The sequence below is a fragment of the Ambystoma mexicanum genome, chromosome 5p (genome assembly GCF_040938575.1).
Source record: "Ambystoma mexicanum isolate Mex_15411 chromosome 5p, UKY_AmexF1_1, whole genome shotgun sequence".
Lineage (NCBI taxonomy): Eukaryota > Metazoa > Chordata > Amphibia > Caudata > Ambystomatidae > Ambystoma > Ambystoma mexicanum.
In genome coordinates this window covers 407,836,907-407,860,306 of record NC_090930.1, presented here as the reverse complement: position 1 = coordinate 407,860,306, position 23,400 = coordinate 407,836,907, and the positions used below count along the sequence as shown (strand labels likewise).

The following is a 23,400-nucleotide window of genomic DNA, read 5'->3' as shown; positions in this document are numbered from 1 at the left end:
ATTAGGGGTATTGATCGCCATGCGGGGCTTGCCGTGGACAGGGATACAGAGCGGGACTTGGGTTCAAATTGTCGTTTATGACATGATTTTGGGGCGATTGGGATCAGGCTGTGGTGTGCTGCACACGCGGCCGGCGGCCTGCGCGGGGACGAGTTGCTGGAGGATACCCCTGGCCCAAGGTGGCGGCATGCAGGGTCACGGCGCTGGGAGCAGAGCTGTAGTAATTAGGGAGCAGGAGACCCGCTGGGGTTGGACAATGGGCACTGTTTGGCGGTGTCGGATCATGGCTGCGGTAGTTAGCAGGGGGCAATGGCAGTAGCTAGCTGTTTTGGTGCGGGCCGGGTAAGAAGGTAGGTGCGCCAGAGTGGGGAAACGGGGGGAATTGCATGCTGGGCATCGCAGCGAGCTGGGGGGAGTCAGCATTTGTGTCCTGGCTTGCCACGGGCGGAAGGGGGGGTTAGGTGCATTGTAGCCGAGGGAAAGGGTCGTAAGTCATAGACTACAGGCCGTTTAGTGAGGCTCCACAGGAAGTGGACAGTGGGAAAGTCTCTGAGGTCAGCAACCTCGTGGCTACGGGCGGTAGCATGGAATTGTTCATGACACAGGCGCCGCTGCAAAGCGGGTACAATTTAGGCTGCCACATGATGGGTGGTCGCTGGTGCTCCAGCAGTACGAGATCGTACTGGGGACCGCAATGGGGAACGGTGAGCAGTTGTATGGCACAGTGTGGTGTTTCAGGAACGTTCATTTAAGCACGCAGGCGGGGACGGTTTAACAGTTGGATCGGGCTGGGAGGAAGGGGTGGGTTGGAGGAAGGGGTGGGTGGGCAAGGCATTAATTTGTGCTTCGCTAGTGGTTTCATGGAGATAGTTACTTTTCTGCTACGTGGGCGGGGAAGGTGTATCAATTCATCGTATTTAAGTGCGGGAGGGTCGCGATTTCTATCTGAAATGCCATTTGTTTGAGCTTTCTGGAAGTAGGCAAAGCACTGGTGCAAGGTGGTGATAACCTTGGAACGGTGCAGGGCTAGTGGTAGAACAAGCTACTTGGGAAATGCTTTGTTGTTGGTGGCATCGTTTTGGGGTTGCTCGTTGTTTACCAGGCATGGTCTACGTGTTGGACACATGTGGCTGCTGGGCGTATGGTGCGTGGGTCGCAACATGCTGAAAGTCGGCAAACGGCTTTTAGTGGTTGGAGGAGGGGCTGGAGTCAAGATTGCGCATAGCAGCAGGCATATGCTGGTAGGGTGGGAATACGATGATTAGAGGTATGGGCAACAAAGGGGTGTCAAAGAATTAGGTTGCCTCGCGGGCAATGGCGGCAGCCTGCACAACGGGGGACATTTACAGAAATGTAATAAATCCAGCAGAGGGGCCAATCAAGGAATGGGGAGGGAAGACTAGTGGCATGGTCTGCAATCCTTATTGCGGTATGCCATTCATCATTTATTTTCCATGAACATTCCTTAATTAAAGTAGAATTGGGTCTAAGAGTGGGTGACATGCACAATTATAAGGTCAGGTGCACAGAGTGTTGAGCACGAAGCAGAAAACAGACTCATTGGTCATTTATCGGGGGGTAAATGACGTCACAAGTGTAAGGAGAGGGACCCTGATGCAGGCAATGGTGTTTTCAGTACAGGTGCCGGATGGGGCAATTGGAGGAGCCGGAGATAACTTGGTCTGAGATTATACCAAGGGTGGTATGGAGAGGGGACGATAGGCACACAGCAGTGGAGAAGTCCGGGCGCAAGATCGATTGCGCTACGGTGAAACTCTGCAGGGGTAGAGGCCTTGGCCAGAGCAGGCACGGCCCGGTCAGCTTGAAAGCTCCTGAATATTGCCGTAATGGAGGGGTGCACCTGTCAGCATTAGGCATGAAGTTGTCTTTATGGAATATCGGCTCAAGGAGCTAGGAATTGTAAGGAGAGGAGCAAGGAGGGAGTGACAGTGGGCGGTAACCCACTCGTAGCGTGGGGGTGTTTGGAAGAACAAACACATGCTGTAATTCAGTGAGATACTAGCATGATTGGCTTAGTTTGCTGGTGGCAGCACCATGCCCGGTTGGGTTCGGCAGTATTAGCCAGCAAGTTGTCCATCATTGGGTGTAGCGGGGCAACCTGCGGTAAGTTGATGCATTTCTGCCTAAAATGGCTTTTCCTGCCACGGTGTGGGTTAGCGAAAAAGACACGAGGTGTGCAGGTATGAATGATGAATATTGGAAACAGACACAGCAGTATGCAGGTTGGTTAATGTCGTACCAACTACGGTCGGGGGATATTGCATGTAATATGTGCTCTGTAAAGCGCGCTGGATTATGGCGCTGCATGAATAGCACGTCAGTAGCAGCACTGTTACTACTTCTTTTCGTACACTTTAACCACCGGAGGTAGGGAGAAAGAGAAAAAAAAAAAAAAAAAAAAAGCAGCTCCCGTCAAAGGGGTCAAACACCAGTGTGGGGGCAGTCAATGTTTCAGGTGGATATTACGTTTGGGTTTTAAGGGTAAAGCGCAATGCGGCGGAGAGTTTTCAACAAGGGGATGGTCCACAAGGGGGGTGGGGAGTTAAGGGGGGGCGATTCTGAAAGGCAGGGGGATGATTTGGATTCGCCATCCCCTCATCACTTTAAAAGTACCAGGGTATTTTGAAGGGGACGGGACCCACCGGTCAGAGGTGGGCACTGCTTTGATGTCATTGGAATGGATGACGGCACTTCAAAATGCGGGATGTCCATGAGAGGCCTGAGGGGGGGGGCACTTCCAAGGATGTCAGCCATTAAAATACAGGGAGTGCCCTGTGGAAGCAAGCTGGAGGGGGGGGAACTCTCTGCCGCCGGCAGCCAGCAGAGAGTCTTGGAGGAGTCACAGGCCAATCCCTGAATAAAGCACTGCCAGCAGACCCACAGGGGAACGAGCAGCCAAGAGTTTAGATGCACGGCGCCCCAAGAGCAATAGGCTTGGGGGAGGCCCTGGGGAAAAAGGGGAGGGATGTAGGGGACTTGGGAGGCAATTCCAAGACCCAAATTGCGGGGGGGGGAGGGAACGAACAACAAACTAAAAGAGGGCAGCAAGTGAAGCTGGTTGGGGGGGAACCAGAGGAGAATACGGGGGGGTATGCTACCGGGACCAAAAATACAGCAGGGAGAAGTCGTCACGAAGGGGGAGGGGCAAGAGGGGGGGACCTGGAGGAGGGAGTAAGAAAGGTAGGAACATCGGGGGGGGGAGCTCGGACAAGGAGGGCCAGCAAGGACAGGAAAGAGGGGGCCTGGCGGGGCGCAGCATAAGGGGACCGGGGGAATGGGGGAGACAGTTGGGAAAGGAAGATAGTACGAGGGACAGGGAATCTGGAAGAGATATGACACCAGCCAAGGGGGGGAGGACACCTGCTAAGGCTGCAGTTGGAGGGGGGGGGGGGGCGCCTTGAGTGAGAGGGAATTGCGATGTTTCTGGGGGCTCGGGGGACACAGCAGGGAGACCTGGGGGGGGGTTTGGCATAGCGGGGGTAGGACTAGGATGCCAATAACCGGAACAACGCGAAGGCGTAGGGGGGGCTGAGTAGAGTCTGGTAAGAAAAGGTTAGATGGACGTCGCAAGCGACGGCCAACTAGGCAGGCAGAAAGTGGGGGACGGCATCGGAGGGCGGTGCCAGCCCAAATACGGATACGTAAATAAATTGTAAGGGCACTTGTGGTGGTGCCGGTATAGGAAATTGTAAGGGCACTTGTGGTGGTGCCGGTATAGGAAATTGTAAGGGCACTTGTGGTGGTGCCGGTATAGGAACCTGAACATTAGCGAGGCACCGCGTGGCTGCCGGTTTTAGCTAGAGCCCGATTAGGACACGGGGCAAGTGTGCGGGGGGTCGGGCACCCGCTACAAGACCTAGCAAGGGGCAGGGTGAAATGGGGGGCACAAAATTGACTGCAACAACGGCCGGGGTAGAGAGAGGTGGATAGCCAGGGCCGGGCTCAATCCGAGGCGTCCACCGGACGAGGACGATTGGGGGGGGGAGGGGGGGGGAAAGCCCTAGGTAGCCGCACTCGGAATAGTGTATCGGTGACGGTGAATTACGGATCGCCTGTAAGATAACTCCAAGACTTTATGCAAATAAAGCTGCTGAGGCATGTTAACCTTCCAACCCAAACTGGTGTCGTGTCAATTTTACTTCCGCCTGCATGGGATGACTGATGCGGAGAGGGGGGGGGGGTAAGAAGGGGCGGATAAAGGGGGGGGGGAAGGCAAGGCGCTGAGTGCCCACGCTAAGCCTGCAGAGGCACCGCGTTCAGTGTGCTTCTCCGACTCCTCCTCGCACACTTGCTCACCTTTCTGGTGCTCGGACACCCGCAGAGTCCACTGCGTCTGCACTGCTCCTGCCTCGGAGCCGCTCCTTTGCCGATCCGCTGCCTCCGACCCCACTTCTACGTGGTGCTCCCCTCCTCCAGAAGCGCACCGCGACTCCTCAGAGGTCAGTAAACAGCTACTCCAGGAGCTCCGATCCTTCACACCGAACATGCGACAGCTGGGCACTGGAACTCGCCAACCAAAGTGAAGAAAACGAAAATCCAAATCCAAACGGAAATCCTTATCTGCTTGGCCCGCCCCCTTCTTTTGTTGCCCTTCACAGGTTTTCCAAACTTTTTGGTGCGCTTCCCATTATCCCTCCCCTTAGCCAGGGAGGAGGAGGACCCTGCTCGAGTTATCGGGGTGCCTCCTCCATTTTGTGTTTCTTGTGTCGTCACCTTCAAAATGTTGCTAAGACAAGATGCACAAGTCAGTCCTGTGTGGTGCAACGTAGGGGGCATTCCTTTGCGTCGACATTGCTTTGAGAGACCATTTTGCGAGTGATAAAAATAAATAACTATGTCAAAACTGTCTTTGGAAGTAAGTACAGAATGCAAGCACACCTGCTCCCTCAAATCAGCCTCATTGTTCTTATTTGCTTTGCCTTAATTATTTCATCTACTTCGAGACATACTCCCTCCCATCTTTTTTCCTCAAATTTCATAAAGGCACTCAATTGCAGAGGACTTATTTTAGAATAACAAGTATACGACAAACGTTATTTGGTTAAAACCTGACATTATCCTCGAAGGCCTGGTGCACATGTCAGTGGTTTTTAGAAGTGCAGAACCACAAATTGGCTACACAGAATACGTTTGCATTTTAACATGTTGCCAATAATAAGTGCATTCAATTAGAAAGTGTCCAGTGTAACAGGCGATCTTTCTTTTTATTTTGGTAGTCACCAGGTAAATATAAAGCTCTGGCAGACTGTAGGAAGAGGGAAGCAGAGGATGTGATGGTGAAGCACGGAGACCTTATTGAGCTTATGCACGAGGACCGCGAGGGACGATGGTAGGTTGCATGGACCGTTCATCAATGGACATGGATTGCCTATGGAGGAGGCACAAGATAAGTGTTAAGATTAAAGTAGATAATATTGCCAATAAATGTACTCAATTCATTATTATACAACCAATTCAGAAAATGTGTACAGCGAGGGAACTGCTTTGGTCATGGTATTGGGATAAGAAGTAGTGTTTGTCTTCAATTTTAGAACAGTATGGATTTCATATTGCAATCCGCAATTTGGTTTCTTGTTAATTACCTCTAGATAAATAGATGCTGGAAACTGGGTGGGCTTTGTGTCTTAATTTAACTGCACCAACGACATGACTTTGGAACTAATGCATGTATGTTATCTACTTGTACACGGTTCACTTTGAATAAACTAAAGTTGAAACAGTTCTGTGTTGAAATGTGATCTTCAGATCAAGGCAACATGGTGGGAGTGGTGCTCCTTCACCCCACAGGATGTTGAAATTATGTGTGCTCAGTTGTGTTCAGTTAGTTCAAGAGCCTCTGGAAATTACGTCAAAAGGTTTTGGAACCCTGCAGGTTCTTGAAAAGCCATTAAATGAGTTCCTAATGAAAACAAGACTATCTGACATCTTTTCCTGTTATTCCTTAAATTATTATGGGGATTTTTGTAATTTGTATGGCTATTGTTTGCATTAAGTTTTGCTATAAAGGTACTTGCTATTGATGTTGATTTTTCATTCACTCTCGCAACACTTCACCTATCTTCGGGTAGTCACTTTTTTAATGTTGTCTTTTTTAAATGAGATTTATTGATTTTTCAACAAGCCCGACATAGTACATGTTAACTTCACAGTACGAGTCAAAGGTATGCAAATATAACATTTATAAGGCTGTTGTGAGAAAGAAAAGTTCCAAATTGAAACTTGTCGTATATCACCCACCCTCTTTTAACCACCCCCCACCCATACTCATCGAGGCTTTAGAACTTGAAAAGAACATGCAGTACATCACACAGCACCAATTATCGTACACATTTTTCCCATTGAAGGATCACATTACAAGTTATCAACAACGAGGTGAAGGTTCATGGATGACTTGGGGCACCTCCATTAGCTTATGTAAAATGGTCTCGGTAATAGATCTAATCCATTGGTCCTATCGAATCCCAATATGCTGTGTAAAATTCTAAAAAGGGTAGCCATATCATGTCTATGTTCCTGCGGGATTCATGAACGGCAGCTGTGAGACTCTCCATTTCATAAATGGCGTGTGCCTTAGCCATTCCCTTTTTGTGGGAAGGGAGGCAGACTTCCATTTAACTGTCAGACAAACCCTTGCTGCCAATAATAGATTACGTGGCATGTGCGGAAGTGTCCTCATCCTCCGATTCCACTCCGAACAAGACTAGCACTGGTGTGAGTACTCTAGGTATTCCCTCCAAGGCTTGAATCCACCCCAGGACCTCTTTCCACTAAATTTCCACTTCACGGCAATCCCACCACTGGTGCCAGTAATCACACCTTTCACCACAGCCTCTCCAACAGTGGGGGGGGGGTGTGCCTGTAAACATTTTAGATAACCGTATGGGAGTGAAGTGCCACCTTACCAGCAGGCGCGCGTTGTGCATTTTATACTGTACAGAGATGGACAATGCCACACTGCTTTATGTATAGCCTTCCATACCTCAGGTCGATCTGTAAGTCCCAAATCTGCATCCCATTTGATTTCAGACGATGGGCGCTTAAGATGGCCTCTAGTGATCAAAGCCTTGTACATTTGGCCAATAAGAACTTTTCTTGTTTGGGGAACACTGAGTATTTGCTCAAATAAGGTGAGAGGACGCCTCAGGGAGTTGCCCCAACCCGCATCGTTCAGGACGCTTTGAAATTTCAGAAAGGGTATGGGGGAGATCTCAACGCCATGCAAAGCTTCCCTTAGGTCCTTCAAAGAGATAAATAAACCCTTTTGCCACATCTGTCCCGCTCTCACTAAACCAGCTTCATACCAAAGTTGAAAAACATGCACCTCGCTTATCAGGTCTCGAATGGGGGGGACCAAAGGCAGCTTAGGGGGGAAGGCCAGCTCGTAATACCCCTCATAGCTCGCAAAGGGCGCCAAAGGGACCACAACACTTTTAGGACTGGGTGTTCCCGGATCCTTCGCGTCACGGCTGGTAAAGGGACCCACAACCATTCCACTAGTGTGACAGGTGTGAAAATAGTGTTTTCTATCTCTACCCACTGCTTCTCAGGGGTTAGCCCATAGGTGGTCTGGTAGAACCCTGAGCTGAGATGCTCTGTAGTATTTCTCCAGGTCTGGATATCCCATACCTCCCAATTCTTTAGGTTGAATTAATGTGGTGTACGGAATCCTGGGCTTATCGGCACATAGATATTTTTTTTTTATTTTTTTTTATTAATAGTTGATTTGGTCGCGATTAATCGAGACCTTTCAACTTTAAAAGCAAATGATAAAACATGTATGTACAATTTCACAACAGTTTACATAAATACAGTATATATACAGGATACAAATAAAAAAAGAGATCAGGAATATTACACGATGGGCTTAAACATTGCCATGAGCTTTTGGCTTTGCATACATTGGTATTTTGAGTTGATACAGGTAATTTACCACAGCATATCTGACGGCCTTTCTATTGGTGTGGAGTAATAAGACCCATAAGTGCTTGGGGGTCAGGATCTCTTGGGCCAAAAATAGGGGTTTAAAATGAGTACAGCGAATTGATACTAGTCTATCACATTCAGTGCATAGATGCTGAAGCGTTTCTGGATGTTGTTCACAAAATCGGCAGGGCAAATTGCTGTTGATATTGTCCCTGCGATTCAACACTTCGTTGGTCAGCCATAGATTCAGCCTAAATCTCAAGAAACCATTACGGTGACTCGGGTTGGGAGACCTCACCAGGTAGTCAGCCACTGTGTTATAACTTTTGAGTTCAAATGGAAAAACCTCAAAGTTTTTATAGTTAGTACAGGCTAGACGTGTGTGAATCCAGTCGGCCTCCCAAATTTTTGATTTCGCTTTGTCTGGATTCTCTAGTAATAAGGCTGAATCTATCTGTGCTTTTTCTAGAATAGATTGGTTTTTTTGCCGCCATGTTTTCGGAAAGGTGTCCATAGATCTTAGTAGGTAGATGGATATGATATTGGTTATCCCTATTGTGGCTTGATTTAGGAGGCATTTGCGGTATAAGGCACATAAATTCCACTTGTAGATTGCATATAGTGAGATTAACCCCAACTCATATCTTACAAGTGGCAAAGGTTGTGAGGCTGGTAAATGCAAAATTTGTCTCCAAAACCGACCCTCCCTGATGGCCCAGTAGGTGTATGTCATAATGCAGCGGGTCTCGGCGCCATATAAAATGACTGGAACCACTTTTTGTTTGAAGTACGTGAGGATCGGTAAAAGAGAGAATTTACAGTATCTCGCCTTAATGACTTTGGCTTGTGAGATACACATTTGCAGTTTATGAAGCCCATTTTTATTATACTGATCAGGGGCACACAGATTGGAAATGACCATACCTAGATACACATAGTCATTAGTAACAATGATCTTGCTTTTTTGAAGGGGCCAATATAGCTGAGATGTGCTTTGCCTCTTGGTGCCAAATTGAACGACATTTGTCTTAGCAATGTTAATTGTTATGCCATTTGCTTTTGTGTAGACGTCTAGGGAACCTAGTAGTTGACGTAAGCCTTTGGGGGTATGTGACATTAGGACCATATCATCAGCATAGAGTAGCCATTGAATCTGAACTCCCATGAGTCTAGGAGAATCAGATATTACTTTATTGAAACTTTGGTGAATGTCGGAGACAAAGAAATTAAACAGGGCTGAAGCTAATAAACAGCCCTGCTTCAGGCCTCTAGCTGTGACAATTGGTGGTGTTAAGAGGCCATCATTGGTTAGTTTCACTTGAATTGTGGTGCTGGTGTATAGTTGGATTATCCATTTCAAGATGTACCATGGACAGTTGACATCAAACAATTTTTTGTACAAGAGCTCTCTTGGCACCGCATCAAATGCCATTTGAAAGTCGATAAAGGCAAGGTACAGGGGCTGTTTTCTTTGGGAGGCTCGTTGGATAAGACTTGATAAGGTGATGATGTTTATGCCAGTGCCTATCCCTTGCAGAAACCCCATTTGGAATGGATCTCGTAAATTGCTATTCTCTAGCCATATGGTAAATTGTTTCAAGAGTAATCTGGCAAATAATTTGCCAGGACAGTCTAGTAGAGCAATTGGCCTATATGATTTAGGATTCTCGTGATTACCCTTTTTGTAAATTGGGAGAATGATAGATTTTTTCCAGGTTTCGGGAATGACACCAGAATTCAACACCTGATTGAAAATACGATGAAGGATATCTGCCCATTCATCAATGTGCTTTTTTAACATAGTGTTATGCAGCCCATCAGGGCCTACTGCCCGGGACGAGCTCAATTTCAAGATGCATGATTTGATGTCGTCAATATCAAAGGTGAGTTCTTTTGTTACCACTGACAAACAGAGATTTAGTTGGATGTCAGAAAAGGGGGAAAGATACAGTTTCTGAAAATACGACTGCCATGTCTCGGATGAGATTGAGTTTATTTGGGCTGCATGTAGGGAAATATCAGATGTACGATTGAGTAGGGCCCAGATGCCAGCTGTAGATTTTGTAATTATTTGTTGCAGCATTGTTTTCCCCTCTAGTTCGTACAACTTGGCTCTTTTGATTTGGAGCCATTTTTTATACTTTCGTTTTGGCTGTTCTTATTTCTTCAGCCATATTTGTTTTTTGTGAGTTCCGCAAATGTCGGATTTCTCGTCTCAAATCAGATTTGCGATAACGTATTTCCAGGTCATGGGAATGAGTGTGCCGCTGTTCATGTTGCCCATGGCTTGGAATAATTCGAGTGAATATCTGCATGGCAGCCGTATAATCTTTAACTATCAGATTACTCCGGTACATGGTCTCAAGGTGGCAATTAAGAATTCTCAATTTTTTTTTGTCCCAAGACAATCTATTTCTCCCATTATTCACGACAGCCCCACTTACATATGTGTTAAACCATTGTGTTGCTTGAGCATGGCCAATCTGTAATGACAGTTTAAGTTTATGATGATCACTTAAATGTGTGTTAAGAACTTCCAATTTTTGAACTGAAATAAAATTTTTAGCATTAATATAGATGTAATCAATTATAGCATATTGGGCACCTCTTTGCCAGGTTGGCTGGGCGGGGCAGTCACCCCTCACATTTCCATTTAACCTCACAAAGTTGCGTTCGGCCATAATAGATGACCATTTAATTTCATCTTCCGAGAAGGGCAAAAGTCCTTTTGAGATAAGATGTAGATTGAGATCGCCCAGTATAAGAATATGTGTTAAGGCCTTACCAGTTGCCAATCCATCTAAAATTTCTATAAGTTGCTGGAAAAATTCATCAGAGGTTAATGTGTTACTACACCAATAGATATTGACGATTGCTATTCTATGGCGGGTATTACTTAACTTTACTACCTGGAATGAGCCGGAGGGAACCTTGCACATGGTTGCCTCTAGTCCACAGGTTTTTTTTACTGCTAATATGAGCCCTCCTTTAGGTCTGCCGTGGGCGCCTTTTTCTGCGGGGGTGAAATGGATAGCATGCGAGTCCCAAATCGGAGACCGGACAAGCCACGTTTCCTGAAGGGCAACAATATCACTATCACATAAGTCCTTGCTTGGTATAGAATTCAAATGGCTATGACCTCGTGTGTTCCACGAGATTAAAGTTAGATGCTTCATTTCATGGCATAGTTATGGTTGTCTTATTCGATTCATCACATCTTGTTGCGAAGAGCCATTAGAGGATGATGTGAATATACGTGACAAGTGGCCCTGTAGTGTAACAGGACTAGGCATTGTTTCTTGAGATAATATGAACCCCAAGTCAAACAATGCCATTCTGGCCTGCCACAAGGTCTCAGCTACCAATCGAGATCGAATGTACAGGCGGGCAACAGACAGGTCCGCATGATTTATAAACTCGATCTGTTCAATATCCAGTGATAGGATAGCTGTGAGGGCTGGAATTTCTGCACAGATGTTAAGAATACTCGACCGATTCAGATCATAGGGTTTAAATGGGGCGTCTCGACATTTTATTATGAAATGATGATGAGTTAGGTCTTGTTTCGGTTTGGTCTGCGCCGTTCGATCTCTCGACAGCATTGATGGTCTGGCTGAAGAGCGGGCTCTTCTGTCTTGGTCGATGGCAACAATCGCCTTTGGTCCCTGTATAAGGGATTTAAGCGAAGGAAACCCTTTTTCTGCCAGTTCAGATGAATTCATCTCCTTTGATTGATGAATATAAGCTTCAATAGAGGCTTTGATCTCATCTCGTAGCTCCTGTCGAGAAACTGAAGTTTGATTGCAAATAGGGACAGGAGTGGAAAAAGAGGCTTGAGACTGATGTAAAACGTTTATCTGAGGATTAGGATTGGCATTACGCTTCAAGTATGCCTCTACTGAGGCTCTAATTTGTTCCTCCGTGTTTATCGGGAAGCTCTCTTCTCTTGGCAGGGCATTATGGGCATCTAGGCTCTGTACCGATTGGCCATTATGGGCATCTAGGCTCTGTACCGATTGGCCATTAGACTGTGGAGCCCGTCTGATGTCAGATTGTAAGGGGTGGATCTTGGTCTGATCATCCACAGATATAAAGGGTACGGCGTCGCAGGACTCCCGAGTTAAAAACTGGGAGGACTTTTTCTTTGGCAGGGATTTCAAGTATGAGTCAATGGATTTTTGTACTTGCAGCTGAATCTCCTTCGATATAAGAGCATTCTGGAGATCAGGCGCTTGGGACACAGACTCCACTGGGGCTGTAACAGCAGCAATTAAGGAAATTGGGAGAATTCTATCAGGACTTCTTAGCTGAGGGTCTTGCTGTTTGCTGTTACATTCGACCATCTGCACCAGATCGTCCAATGGCTTGTGCGGAACAACCGGCACAGCTATAAGAGCCGCATCCGGGTTCGAGAAGCCAGGATCAGAAATAGAAACGGTCGACTGATCAATTGGTAACTCCTCCTGATTTTTTCGTTTTTTACTTAGTGTTGATTTTATGGCAGGAGTCTTGGGCTTGACGAATTGAACTTTCCTTCTTTTGATGGACCGTAATGTAGTGGGTTTGGCAGCAGTTGTACCAAAAACCTCAAACATATTCTTTTGCAGTAGTGGACAGGTGGATTGGTTTGTCTTCGAGCTTACGGCAGGTGCATGAACGTCCACATGGACTTGTGGCTCTGGTATAGAGGCAAGCACTGGCGTGGGAGCATTTATACAGCCAGTGGATGGTATCATGACAGAACCTGCCGTTGCCTTAGTGGTACTGTCAAAAGAATTGACATTTTCGATCGTGGTAGGAAATAAATCAGTGGTCGGGATCGTAGACAAATTGAGTTGAATTGGCGCCCCTTCTATTTGTGAGGGCAGATTATTATCGTGTGTCTGTGTGTAAGCTGCATAGGTGACTTTTGAGCTAAAAAGCTCTCGAGTCTGACTTAATAGATTGAGTTGTGGTACGATTTTTGAGTACTGGGAGAGTAACTGATTAAGACAGGAAGTCTGTTTGGAAACCTTTGCATCCAAGCTTTCGTACAGTTTTGCAATAGCTAATAGGGCTGTGTTCATTGCTGACAACGTATTGTTTAGGGCCGGTGCCTCAGGAAAAGAGTATCTCTCTCTGAGATTAGGGTTGAGAAAGAAATCAGAGACTCGGGGAACTTGATCAAAGCGTGGTTGTCTCAGAGTAGGTGCTATATAGGAATCAACTTCCTCTGTTAATTCAGGGGGACGAGATGGGTGTGTAACAGGCGAGCCCGTTGATTCAACCATTGCCGTGTTATCATGAGGCAACACAGGTGATGGGTTCTCACCATTTGCACCAAAATGGTTATTAATATCTCGTTCCAGCTGAATTAAGTCACCGGTATTTGAACACACATAAAAAACTTCTTCAGAGCGCTCCTCAGTCCGATTGGAGAGATTCATAAAGTCAATATCCTCCTCCTCTAATTCCCCAATCACAGTCATATGAGTGTATGCTTGTCTCAGTTTGTGTTGGGCCAGAACTGAGCATTGAACAGGTTGGGGCATAGTGTCGCCCGGAAAGAGAGCTGGAGTTATTCGCAAATCGCCTGCAGCACAGGCTGCTATTATTGTGTTATCGGTGGGGGCATTACATGAGCTGGTTTCTCGAGGTGGAATATCAATAGCAGTTATGAGCACGGCGTCAGGAGTACTAGGGCTAGAGGGTTGATCTCGGGTGTTTGGCCCCATAAGAACCGATTGAATTATTGGAGGCGGGGGGCCAGACTGACCCTCTATCTCAGACATGAGCCCCTCAGTTGGACATAGATGCATGTTATCAGAGACTGAGTGTGAGCGTTGAGTTGTAGCACGTCCCACATATGGTAATAGGCTTGTGAGTCGTGGTTGGAAGAGAGATTTTTTCGTGGCACTTGCACGCCCCATTTCCATCAATTTTGACCTGGTCTCTGATATAGGCGGCATGCTGGTGGTTAACGAGTAGGGAATCATGCAATTGGCCACACAGTAAAACACTGACAACGAAAGAATATATAAATCAATAGTAAATTACAAGAAAAGTAATGAAGAGAAAGAGAGAAAAGAAACAAAGAAAAAAATATATATATAATGATTATACCTTTAACTAGGACCTCGCGACCCGCGAACAGCAAACAGTACTTATAGTACTTGCCGAGTGCGCGCGCGGGTGCGCTATGACATGGACTAATAAGGGCCAAGCAAAGCAGGCTTGGCGGGAGGCGTGGTCGAGGGCGTAACAGTCCTTAAAGGAAAAAAAGGGAGAAAGAAAACGGAAAACTGTATTAGGGGCCAGCCACGGTGGTTAGAAGTGACACACCAACACAAAGTACACAACGTGGGGGCTAATCAGAGGTGCACAACGTGCACAACGAGCTTCACAATGAGCTTCACGCACAGTCACCTTTGTTGCTGTTGTTTAACCCAGGCAGGTCGGGTGTTACATAAAAAGACGTCCTCCGTCCGAAAGCAAGGCAAGTCCACGAGTGAAGCAGCAGCTGTAGAAAAACGCTCCGACTTCCAGAGTTGAAACGCACAGAGGATCGGCACAGCAAACAGTACTTATAGTACTTGCCGAGTGCGCGCGCGGGTGCGCTATGACATGGACTAATAAGGGCCAAGCAAAGCAGGCTTGGCGGGAGGCGTGGTCGAGGGCGTAACAGTCCTTTGTTGCTGTTGTTTAATCCAGGCAGGTCGGGTGTTACATAAAAAGACGTCCTCCGTCCGAAAGCAAGGCAAGTCCACGAGTGAAGCAGCAGCTGTAGAAAAACGCTCCGACTTCCAGAGTTAAAACGCACAGAGGATCGGCACAGCAAACAGTACTTATAGTACTTGCCGAGTGCGCGCGCGGGTGCGCTATGACATGGACTAATAAGGGCCAAGCAAAGCAGGCTTGGCGGGAGGCGTGGTCGAGGGCGTAACAGTCCTTTGTTGCTGTTGTTTAACCCAGGCAGGTCGGGTGTTACATAAAAAGACGTCCTCCGTCCGAAAGCAAGGCAAGTCCACGAGTGAAGCAGCAGCTGTAGAAAAACGCTCCGACTTCCAGAGTTGAAAAGATATTTCAATAGTGTGCGTTTCACCTCCACTAAAAAAGGTTCGGGAATGGTTATTGGAAGGGATTGAAACAAGAACAAGAATCTTGGCAAGACATTCATTTTTATGGAGGTAAAACGTGCTGCCCAAGATAGGGGTAACCTGGTCCATCTACTAATATCAGCTCTAATGGTTTTCCATAGGGGGACATAATTTTACCTCAAATAGATCCGAGAGGGGGACAGTTATATTAACTCCTAGGTATCTGACAGAGCGGGACTGTACCTGGAAGCCCCATCTCTCCCTTAACAGGTCAAACAGCTCAGTATTTGTTTTTAAGGGGGCTGCTATAGTTTTTTGAAGATTTGCTCTGAAGCCTGATAGGGCTCCATACTATGATATTTCCTGGAAGAGTGCAGGGGCAGAATTTATTGGCTGGGTGAGGTATAGTAAAATGTCGTCAGCAAACATGGCTAGTTTGTATTCTCTGCCTCCCCGAAGGATGCCATGAATTAAGGGGTTAGATCGGATGGCTTGGGCGAAAGGTTCAATTACTAGCTCGGAAATTAGTAGGGACAGCGGGCAGCCCTGCCTCGTGCCCCATGTGAGAGTGAAAGAGCTTGAAGAGATGCCGTTGATGGAGATTTTGGCTTGGGCCGTACGATACGAGCTCCAGCTCCCTGAGTCCATACAGCTCCCAGCCCCACCTATTTTAGCACCGCTTGTAAAAAAGTCCATTCAACACGGTCAAATGCCTTCTCAGCGTCTACTGACAGCAACAGAGGGCCATCGCCAGCCTCTCGTAGAGTTGCCATGAGGTCAAGGGTTTTTCTAATGTTGTCCGCACCTTGCCTACCTCTCACATACCCTACCTGATCCGAGTGGACCTGCTGGGGGAGGACTAATGCTAGGCGGGAAGCTAAGATACTAGAATAAATATTTGCATTTACATTGATGAGCGAGATCGAGCAATATGATGAGCATTCTAAGGGATCTTTACCTTCTTTAGGAATCACAATAATTATCGATTCGGTGAATGTCTTGGGGGCTTACCCTGTTTCTAGGATTGAATTCAAGAGTTTAGTGAGGAAGGGAGTAAGGGTATTACAATTGGATTTATAGAAGGCTGGCGTATAGCCGTCCTGCCCTGGCGCTGAGCTCGCTTTTAGGTTAGAGATGGCTCCCTGCACTTCTAGGGTGGTGATCGGGGCATTTAACATATCTAGTTGTTCTCTGATTATTGGCAGTCGAGGGAGGGTGGCTAGGTATTCATCAATTGCCAAGGGGGCACTTTCACCTTCTGCTGTGTACAGCTTTGAATAAAACCTCGAGAAGCGGTTGACAATCTCTAGCGGATTGTAAAGGGGTGTACTGGACTCATTGATGACTTTATACACTGCTCTTTCTGCTCTTAGTTTCCGCAACCTGTTGGCTAGCATCGTGTGGGCCTTGTCACCTTTCTCAAAACATTTCTGTGTAAGATATTTGAGTTGCGTAAGCCCCTTAGCATTCCATATGTCTCTAAGATCTCCCCTGAGCGCTTTAATTTGACTCGCCAAGTCCTCGCTTTGGGTGGGGTGGCATCTAAGAGCCCGTTCTATGCGGGAAATGTCAGCTCTTAGTTCCCCCTCCCTAAATTGTCTGAGTCTATTTTTAGCTGCCCCCTCTGCTATGAGGATTCCCCTCATTGTGGCCTTCCCTGCTTCCCAAACCAAATTCGGCGACATTCCATCGACGTCGTTTAACTCAAAATAACTCAAGATGGCTTCAGAAAGTGTTCCTTTGAAAACAGGATCCCTACACAAGAAATCATGGCAAACCCATCTTCGCTCTGCTCTAGGCAGAGGGCCCAGATCCAGGTTTAGTGTGCATAGGTCATGATCAGACCAGGCCACCACTTCTATGGATGATCCAAGAATGTCAACTTCACTCTCTGCTCCCAGTAATAGGTAATCTAATCTCGAGAAAGTTTGATGCGGGCAGGAGAAGAAAGTGTGGGCTCTTTCTTTCGGGTGTGTTGTACGCCATGTGTCAATTAAATGGTGTTCTTTTAGTAGGCTTAGGAATCTATTCCCTTGTAGGTTACTTGGCGGATGGGTATTTTGCTGTATGGAGTGCCAGCCCCACCCCCACTCTGCAACAACATTAAAATCTCCCCCGCAGACCAGTGTGCCTTCCCTCCAACCCTCCAGAAATTCAAAGAAAGGTTCAAAAAAGCTTGACTGTCCCTGGTTGGGGGCGTAAGCAGAGCAGAGTGTAACAGTGAGAGCTCTTAACTTACCCTTAAGCGCTACATATCTAAATTGGGCGTCTTTATATACATGCTCTATCTGGAGTCCTAAGTTGTTTTTGTAAAGAATTCCAACCCACCCTTTTTCTGGGGACCCGACGCCCATACTGTGTCACCAAACTCCCTTCCAACAATCCTACGCTCTTTTCCATGGGTGTACTTTGTCTCTTGAACAAACAAAACATCCAATTTAGACTGCTTGACTGTCGAGCCAGCATAGTTCTCTTTTGTGGTGAATTGAGGCCTTTCACATTAAGGGATCCGAAGACTATACCATCAGACCAGGCCATTCGTGTAAGTGAGAGTTGCCAGTGGTGCCCTGTCTGCTCGTAACGTACTTGGCAGGCTACTTCCTCCTCTCACTGGGAAATGAGAAACCTGCTGTGAAAGTGCTGTGTGCGTGTGTTGATTAGTGTTATAAGTCGGTCCTAATTCTTTATCTTGATGAGTGTCCCTTCCCGCCCCCACCCCTTCCCTTTCCCATGAGATGCTGCTGGGAGCATCCTCATTCGTAATAATTGAGACGCCCTAAAATAAGAAGGGCCACACTAGTGGGACCCCTCTCCAGGCGGTAAGATTATTAACATTTGTACGAAATGGAAACAGCATGCTTAAAGAATAATGCACAGATTTCGCCAGAGTTTTAGTTGAACTCCAGCTTCTAGGAAACATTAAACCATTTGGCGTAGTGCCCCAGGGATTGAAAAAAAAGTAGTCCAACAAGGGCTATGAAGGTTTGGCTGAACTTGATAGTGCAGTACAAAGTCCTCATGGAGTATTCAGTCGTTTTTATTTCCATTTTAATTGCGCTTGGCCACGCCTTGGGAGTTTAGGTGCCGGGTCACGTCTCTCTTTGAGTGTCAGAGTCCGAGCCAGTAGAAGGGCTCTGGATGTGCCAGAGTGCCCGCTCTGCTTCTTCAACCGTGGTTATCCTAAATTCCTCACCGCTGAACTCGAATGACAATGAAAAGGGGTGGCCACAGCGATATCGCACTCCCTTCTCTTGCAGCAACACCGTCAGGGGACAGCATCCTCTTCTTTTCGCTAGGGTCATTGCTGAGAGGTATTGGTACAGTTTTACCTTTGAACCTTTAAATTCGATCGTGTCTTTTTCTCTGGCTTTTAGTAAAAGGTCCTGTCTCTGTGCATAGTAGTGGCATTTTATGAGAACTGATCGGGGTCCCCTTGGCGGGCCCCCTGCTCTCTGCACTCTGTCAAATTCGAGATTGGGAGGATTCATTTCATCATACAGGGACGTGATTAGGGCTTTGATGTTACTTTCCAGTTCAGCCGGGGACTCTCCCTGTTCTACTTCGAGGTCCATGATAGGAATGTTGGATCGTCGCTCACGGTTTTCCAAGTCATCAATCTTTAACTCAATGTCTGTTCCTTTTGTTCCAAGTCTAGGAGTCGTGCCTCGTACTGCATTGTTACGACATCTCCCGATTGCTGGTTGCTCTCGACTGCTTCCAGTTGATCTTACACTTTGGCCATCTTCGTCTGTAAATCGGTTACAGTTTCTGTGAGGCTAGTTTTGATGGACCTAATTTCTCCCAAGAAGAGTTGAATGTCTGATTTAGTGGCGCTGTCCAGATCATTACCTGGAACCTCTGAGGAGCTCTGTACTTCGTCTGGTTCCATTATGGTGCCTGCTCGACACAATCTTCGCAGTGTTGCTAGGGTGCGTGGATCCCGCGGACTTCTTATTTGAATCGATAGTCTTCTGTTGCTTCACGGGAGGCTTACACTGTCCGATTAGATGGTTTTCAATGTGTCAGGCCTCCTGAGTCTATTCGGAGCAGGGGGAGGCAAGTGCACCTTATGCTATGTTGATATGCTTGGCGATTTTTAATTTTCCCCTCCTCTGCGGGGGTCTGCGCGTTCAATTGCCGACTTATGAAATTGGATTGCACTAGCCGGCACTGGTCTGTTCCCTCCAGTGAGGCTCGTGGCAGTAAAATTTCCCAAGGGTATGTGGCTTGAGATGCATTGGTAATAAGGCTACCACGGGTGCTTCCTGCAGTGATATTGCTTTGGTTGCGGGCTTTTAGTTATTTTCAGACTGGCTCGGGTTGCTGTAGTTGAGAGTGCAGGCTGTGAGTCACTGGAGTAAGTCTGTGTTATGGAGGTGAGGAGTCCCCTGTCCAGAGCTTATGTTTCCGTGTGGGTGCTACCTTTGTGGAGATGTAGAGACTGTGCTGCTTTTATTTCCCTTTTAGCTCCTCCTTACCCACTCTCTTGTTCCCCCTCTCTTGTGTAACCATAACCATTAGCAGGATTTGCTTTGGTGTGGTAGCTCAGTGTTTCTTTCCCCACGCATAAATCCGGCTTCACGTGCTAATGATTCACTATGGATGGCATTGGGCTCTTCATTGGCTAATTGGTTTTGCCCTTCTGTGCCTCCGGTGGCCTGAGGGGGCATCCACTGGATGCGTGTCTCCTCGTATTGAGCCACTTTTGGCTCCGGAATTCAGCAGCTAGTGCTGGCCGGGCTCCACTCCCTGCGAGCAGGCTGCACGTCCCTTGTGTAGCAGGCTGGGATCTTCAGAGCACGGTGACTGAGAGGGGTAGGGGGACTGTGTCTTCTGCTTCTTTTACCGTGAGCTAATGACTCCCACCCTCCCCCTTCTCCTTACCAGCCGCTCGTGCATTGCCACTGTGAAGGTACTTGGCTGGGCTTGAATCCGGATCTCTATATCATTCCAAAGGGTTTACAGCTCACACAGGGGACCGCTGTTCCGCCATTCCGAATGTGCCCGCCATTTTGAAGCCGTTGTTCCGGTGCCGGCAGCTTTGTCAGTAAGTGTTCGTTTACAACAAAAAATGCTGCGATTTATCTCAGAATTACTCCCTGGGAGGCCTGGAGTGTTCGGAAGCAAAAACGCTCGATTAAGGCATTAAAGAAGTTCCGTTTTTGTTGCTATTCTGCCATGTATTCTGGCCTGGAAAGGGAGTCGCAGGCTTAAACTGCCGTTCCATCTGCGCCCCCTGGTGGTCTCTTAATGTTGTCTTTTTAAATATTTCAGTTTTGAAAAGTTCAAAACAATTTAAGGTGCTGCTCAGAGAATCTAAAAACATTCTGCTGCACAACATTCACCACATCCGCTGTTAAGCAATGTGGATTTCCCTGGTGTCCTCTTTAAGTAGGCACAGAAGGAATAGTTTTGAGTCTAGGTGTACATGGAAATAACAATATATTGTATGTACTCTGTTTGGGGCCCCATATGAAGACTACTATGGCGTAGTTGGAGGGAATCTCAAAGAAAACTTGATGGGAATCTGTGCAGACAAACATTGGGCCTCATTACAAGTCAGCCGGTCCGGAAACAACGGTGGCGGTAAATCCGCAGCCACTGTTGTTTCGGACCGGCTCATTCAGATTCCTGCAGGCAGGAGGTGTCAGGTCGGACATGGAAACACCGGCTCTGTCATAGACTGAACCAGTGTTTCTATGGTCCCCATTCCCAAGGAGTCCTTTGGACTCCATGGGAATGGGGATTTACAGAATTCGGCCTCCAGAATTACCGAGTCACCGGGGTTGTAATGCCCCAGTGATTCCTGTAATCACAAAGGTGGAATGGTATTAACAGTCGGGCGGCAGCCTGCTGGTTTTTCCGGCACGGCTACCGCCAGACTCGTAATGAGGCCCATAGTGTTCCAGATAAAGTTCTGATCTTCGTACAGCTCTTGGTTTACTTCTCAGCTCCCCCTGCCCAAGCTCAAGATAGTTCCACAAAAGTCTTAGGTTTACCTTCCCCATGTTCAAGGCAGCTCCAAACCAACTTTACATGCCATCAGGTGGATTTCTCCTGTTTCACTTCAACAACCTCTTTGGCTTTCACAATTTGTCTCTCTCTCTCCCTAAATGCCTCCCTGCTTGAGCTCTTTGAAGCTCTAGCTCCAACTTCTTGCAGATCAGATGTTTTTCCAAGCAGAGAATGGGAGGTAGATCTCTCTGTTCAGCAGGTGCCTCTCTCTGGAATGGCCCCATGCCCCTCTCAGACTTTCGCCAGACTTCCTTAACTTCCGGAAACTTCTCAAGACCCTGCTTTTCTCTACTTCTTTCCCTCTCTCCCTCCGTGCTAACGTCCCCATCTGCCGTTGACTGGCGTCCTGGCCCCTTAGGAGTCTTACAGGTTACCAGGCCCCATTGAACAGTCTATACCAGCACTCCCCCATATCAGCACTGCCCCTCCGGGCCCCCTCACCAGCTAGCCTTCTTGGCTGGGCATCCCTTCCTGAATCTGGTCCACCCCCATCCTCGCACTTATTCGGTGGCCCTCACTCCCCCTGGCACTCACCCCCCCTGGGTTCGCCTCAGCACTTGCCTAGCCCCTGGGTCCCCCTGCCCTCTGCACATTGTATGCAGTTCCCATTTCCACCCATTTCCACCCTCCCTTTTTTGCACTTTTCGTTACTGCACTTGCACGATCTGAATGTCACAAGGCCTATGAGGACCGCTATTGTCATTTTTTCTCCCCTGTTCTCCCCCACTCCATACTTGCTTTTCATTGACTTTCATACGGCTCATGCTTTGCTTGCAAGGGGCTGTACTTTTAATCTGCTGCTTGCATTTTCTAGTGTCCTTATTTTTCCTCTCAACCCGTTGCTTTGGGTTCATTTCATCTTGTGCATACTTTGTTATGCACTCAGCATCTATTTTGAGTTCTCCACAGCGCCCAGGAGTGCCCCAGTTCGAGTGGTCTTCCCTTTTTACTTACTGCTCCCTGGCGTCTGCTCTGCCAACATGATTTCCTTTCACTGCGTGCCCCGCTCGCACTTTACCTTCTCTTCGTATCCTGCCGGCAGCGCCGCTTTCTCCTTGCGGACCCTGTCGATAACTCTGCTCCTTGCTTCTGCGTGCGCTGCTCTGGCTGCGAACCTCTGACCACTGAGGCTCCCTCCCACACCTGTGGATTTCTCACGGCCTGCCTGACACTTGCCTCCACAGCTTCTCAGGATCATCTGCTGGCATCCTGGTTCTCCTGACGGACCCTCCTCAGCTGCCTCCTGGTTTGCAGGCTTTTCCCTCCAAGCCTGCAACAATCAGCCTCGGCTCTCTCCTGCTGCTCTTCTTGCTCTTGCCACTCTTGCTGATTTTTATACACCTGCAACCACTTGACAGGTTGCAGGTGTAAATCCATAATTATAATTGCCTGGTCGTAATTAGTTAAGCAGTTGGGACATGCCTGACCTTTACCACACTCGGTAGGCCTCTTCCTTGTCTCAGTACTGGAGTGGTGAAATGACTTACTCGCAGTTGTCTCTTCCTCGTCTCACTACTATAGTTGGTTTAATGGGGGAAAATGAGGGGAGATGGTTTGAAATAGCCCATAGAGGCCCAGTGGAAGTTCTCGTAAGTAAACGGGGGATACCATGTCTCCCCTGTGGATCTCCTATCCCCACTGCCCAAGGTCCCTCCACCCAGGTAATCCTCCCTTGCTTCTCCACCCCCAGGGTCAGGATCCAAAAGCGATGGCCCTTCCCTGGCCCCCTGAGAAGAGGATCCAAGGGGAGGAAGTGTGAGGATACCCTTGGATTTCTCACATCTGCTACTGACATTAGGTTAGCTTCTTAAATGAAAACAGTGTCTGAGTAGCCCAGCCTGCCTGTCCACCTCAAAGGTTCCATTGCATAACACAATAAACCTTGAACACATATACCGTTGATTAATATTTACTAACAAAAGGCTGATATTAGTTTTCACATCTGACCCTCTTTTTAATTCTGTTTTAGACACATAATCCCACCCCACAATTCTGGGGACAGTGAACGGGCTAGATATTATGGTTAAACTCAAATTTATTTGAATACAACAAAGTCAAAGATTAGCCCCTTAGTTTATGCAGGGGAAGTCACGAGACATCAGATAAACTTCACAAGGGCTTCTTTACCTAATTAAAGTTGGCCTGCCTTGACAATCTGGCTTTATAAAATAGAAGCCTTCAGTCACACAAGAAAACCATCAATAATATTTCTAACAATTCTAATCCTAAATAATACCAGACCACCTCTACACAGCACTTGTCTATTAATACAATGCCACGTATTCGCAAATGTATTAAAGCACTTTTCAGTTCACATTTGCAAAATCAGATTAGATCAATAAATGACCATTTCAAAACATTTTAT

The 23,400-nt window shown here is 47.3% G+C and overlaps 1 protein-coding gene across 3 annotated transcripts in view; it reads left to right on the top strand.

Moving 5' to 3' along the window:
• The window catches only part of MCF2 (MCF.2 cell line derived transforming sequence), a 1,935,885-nt gene that overhangs the window by 1,667,699 nt on the left and 244,786 nt on the right, over positions 1-23,400 (top strand). For all 3 annotated transcript variants that reach the window (XM_069612795.1, XM_069612794.1, XM_069612796.1), the window contains one exon: positions 5,238-5,350. In XM_069612795.1, coding sequence (XP_069468896.1) covers positions 5,238-5,350 — 113 coding nt within the window. The remainder of the gene's footprint in view (positions 1-5,237; positions 5,351-23,400) is intronic.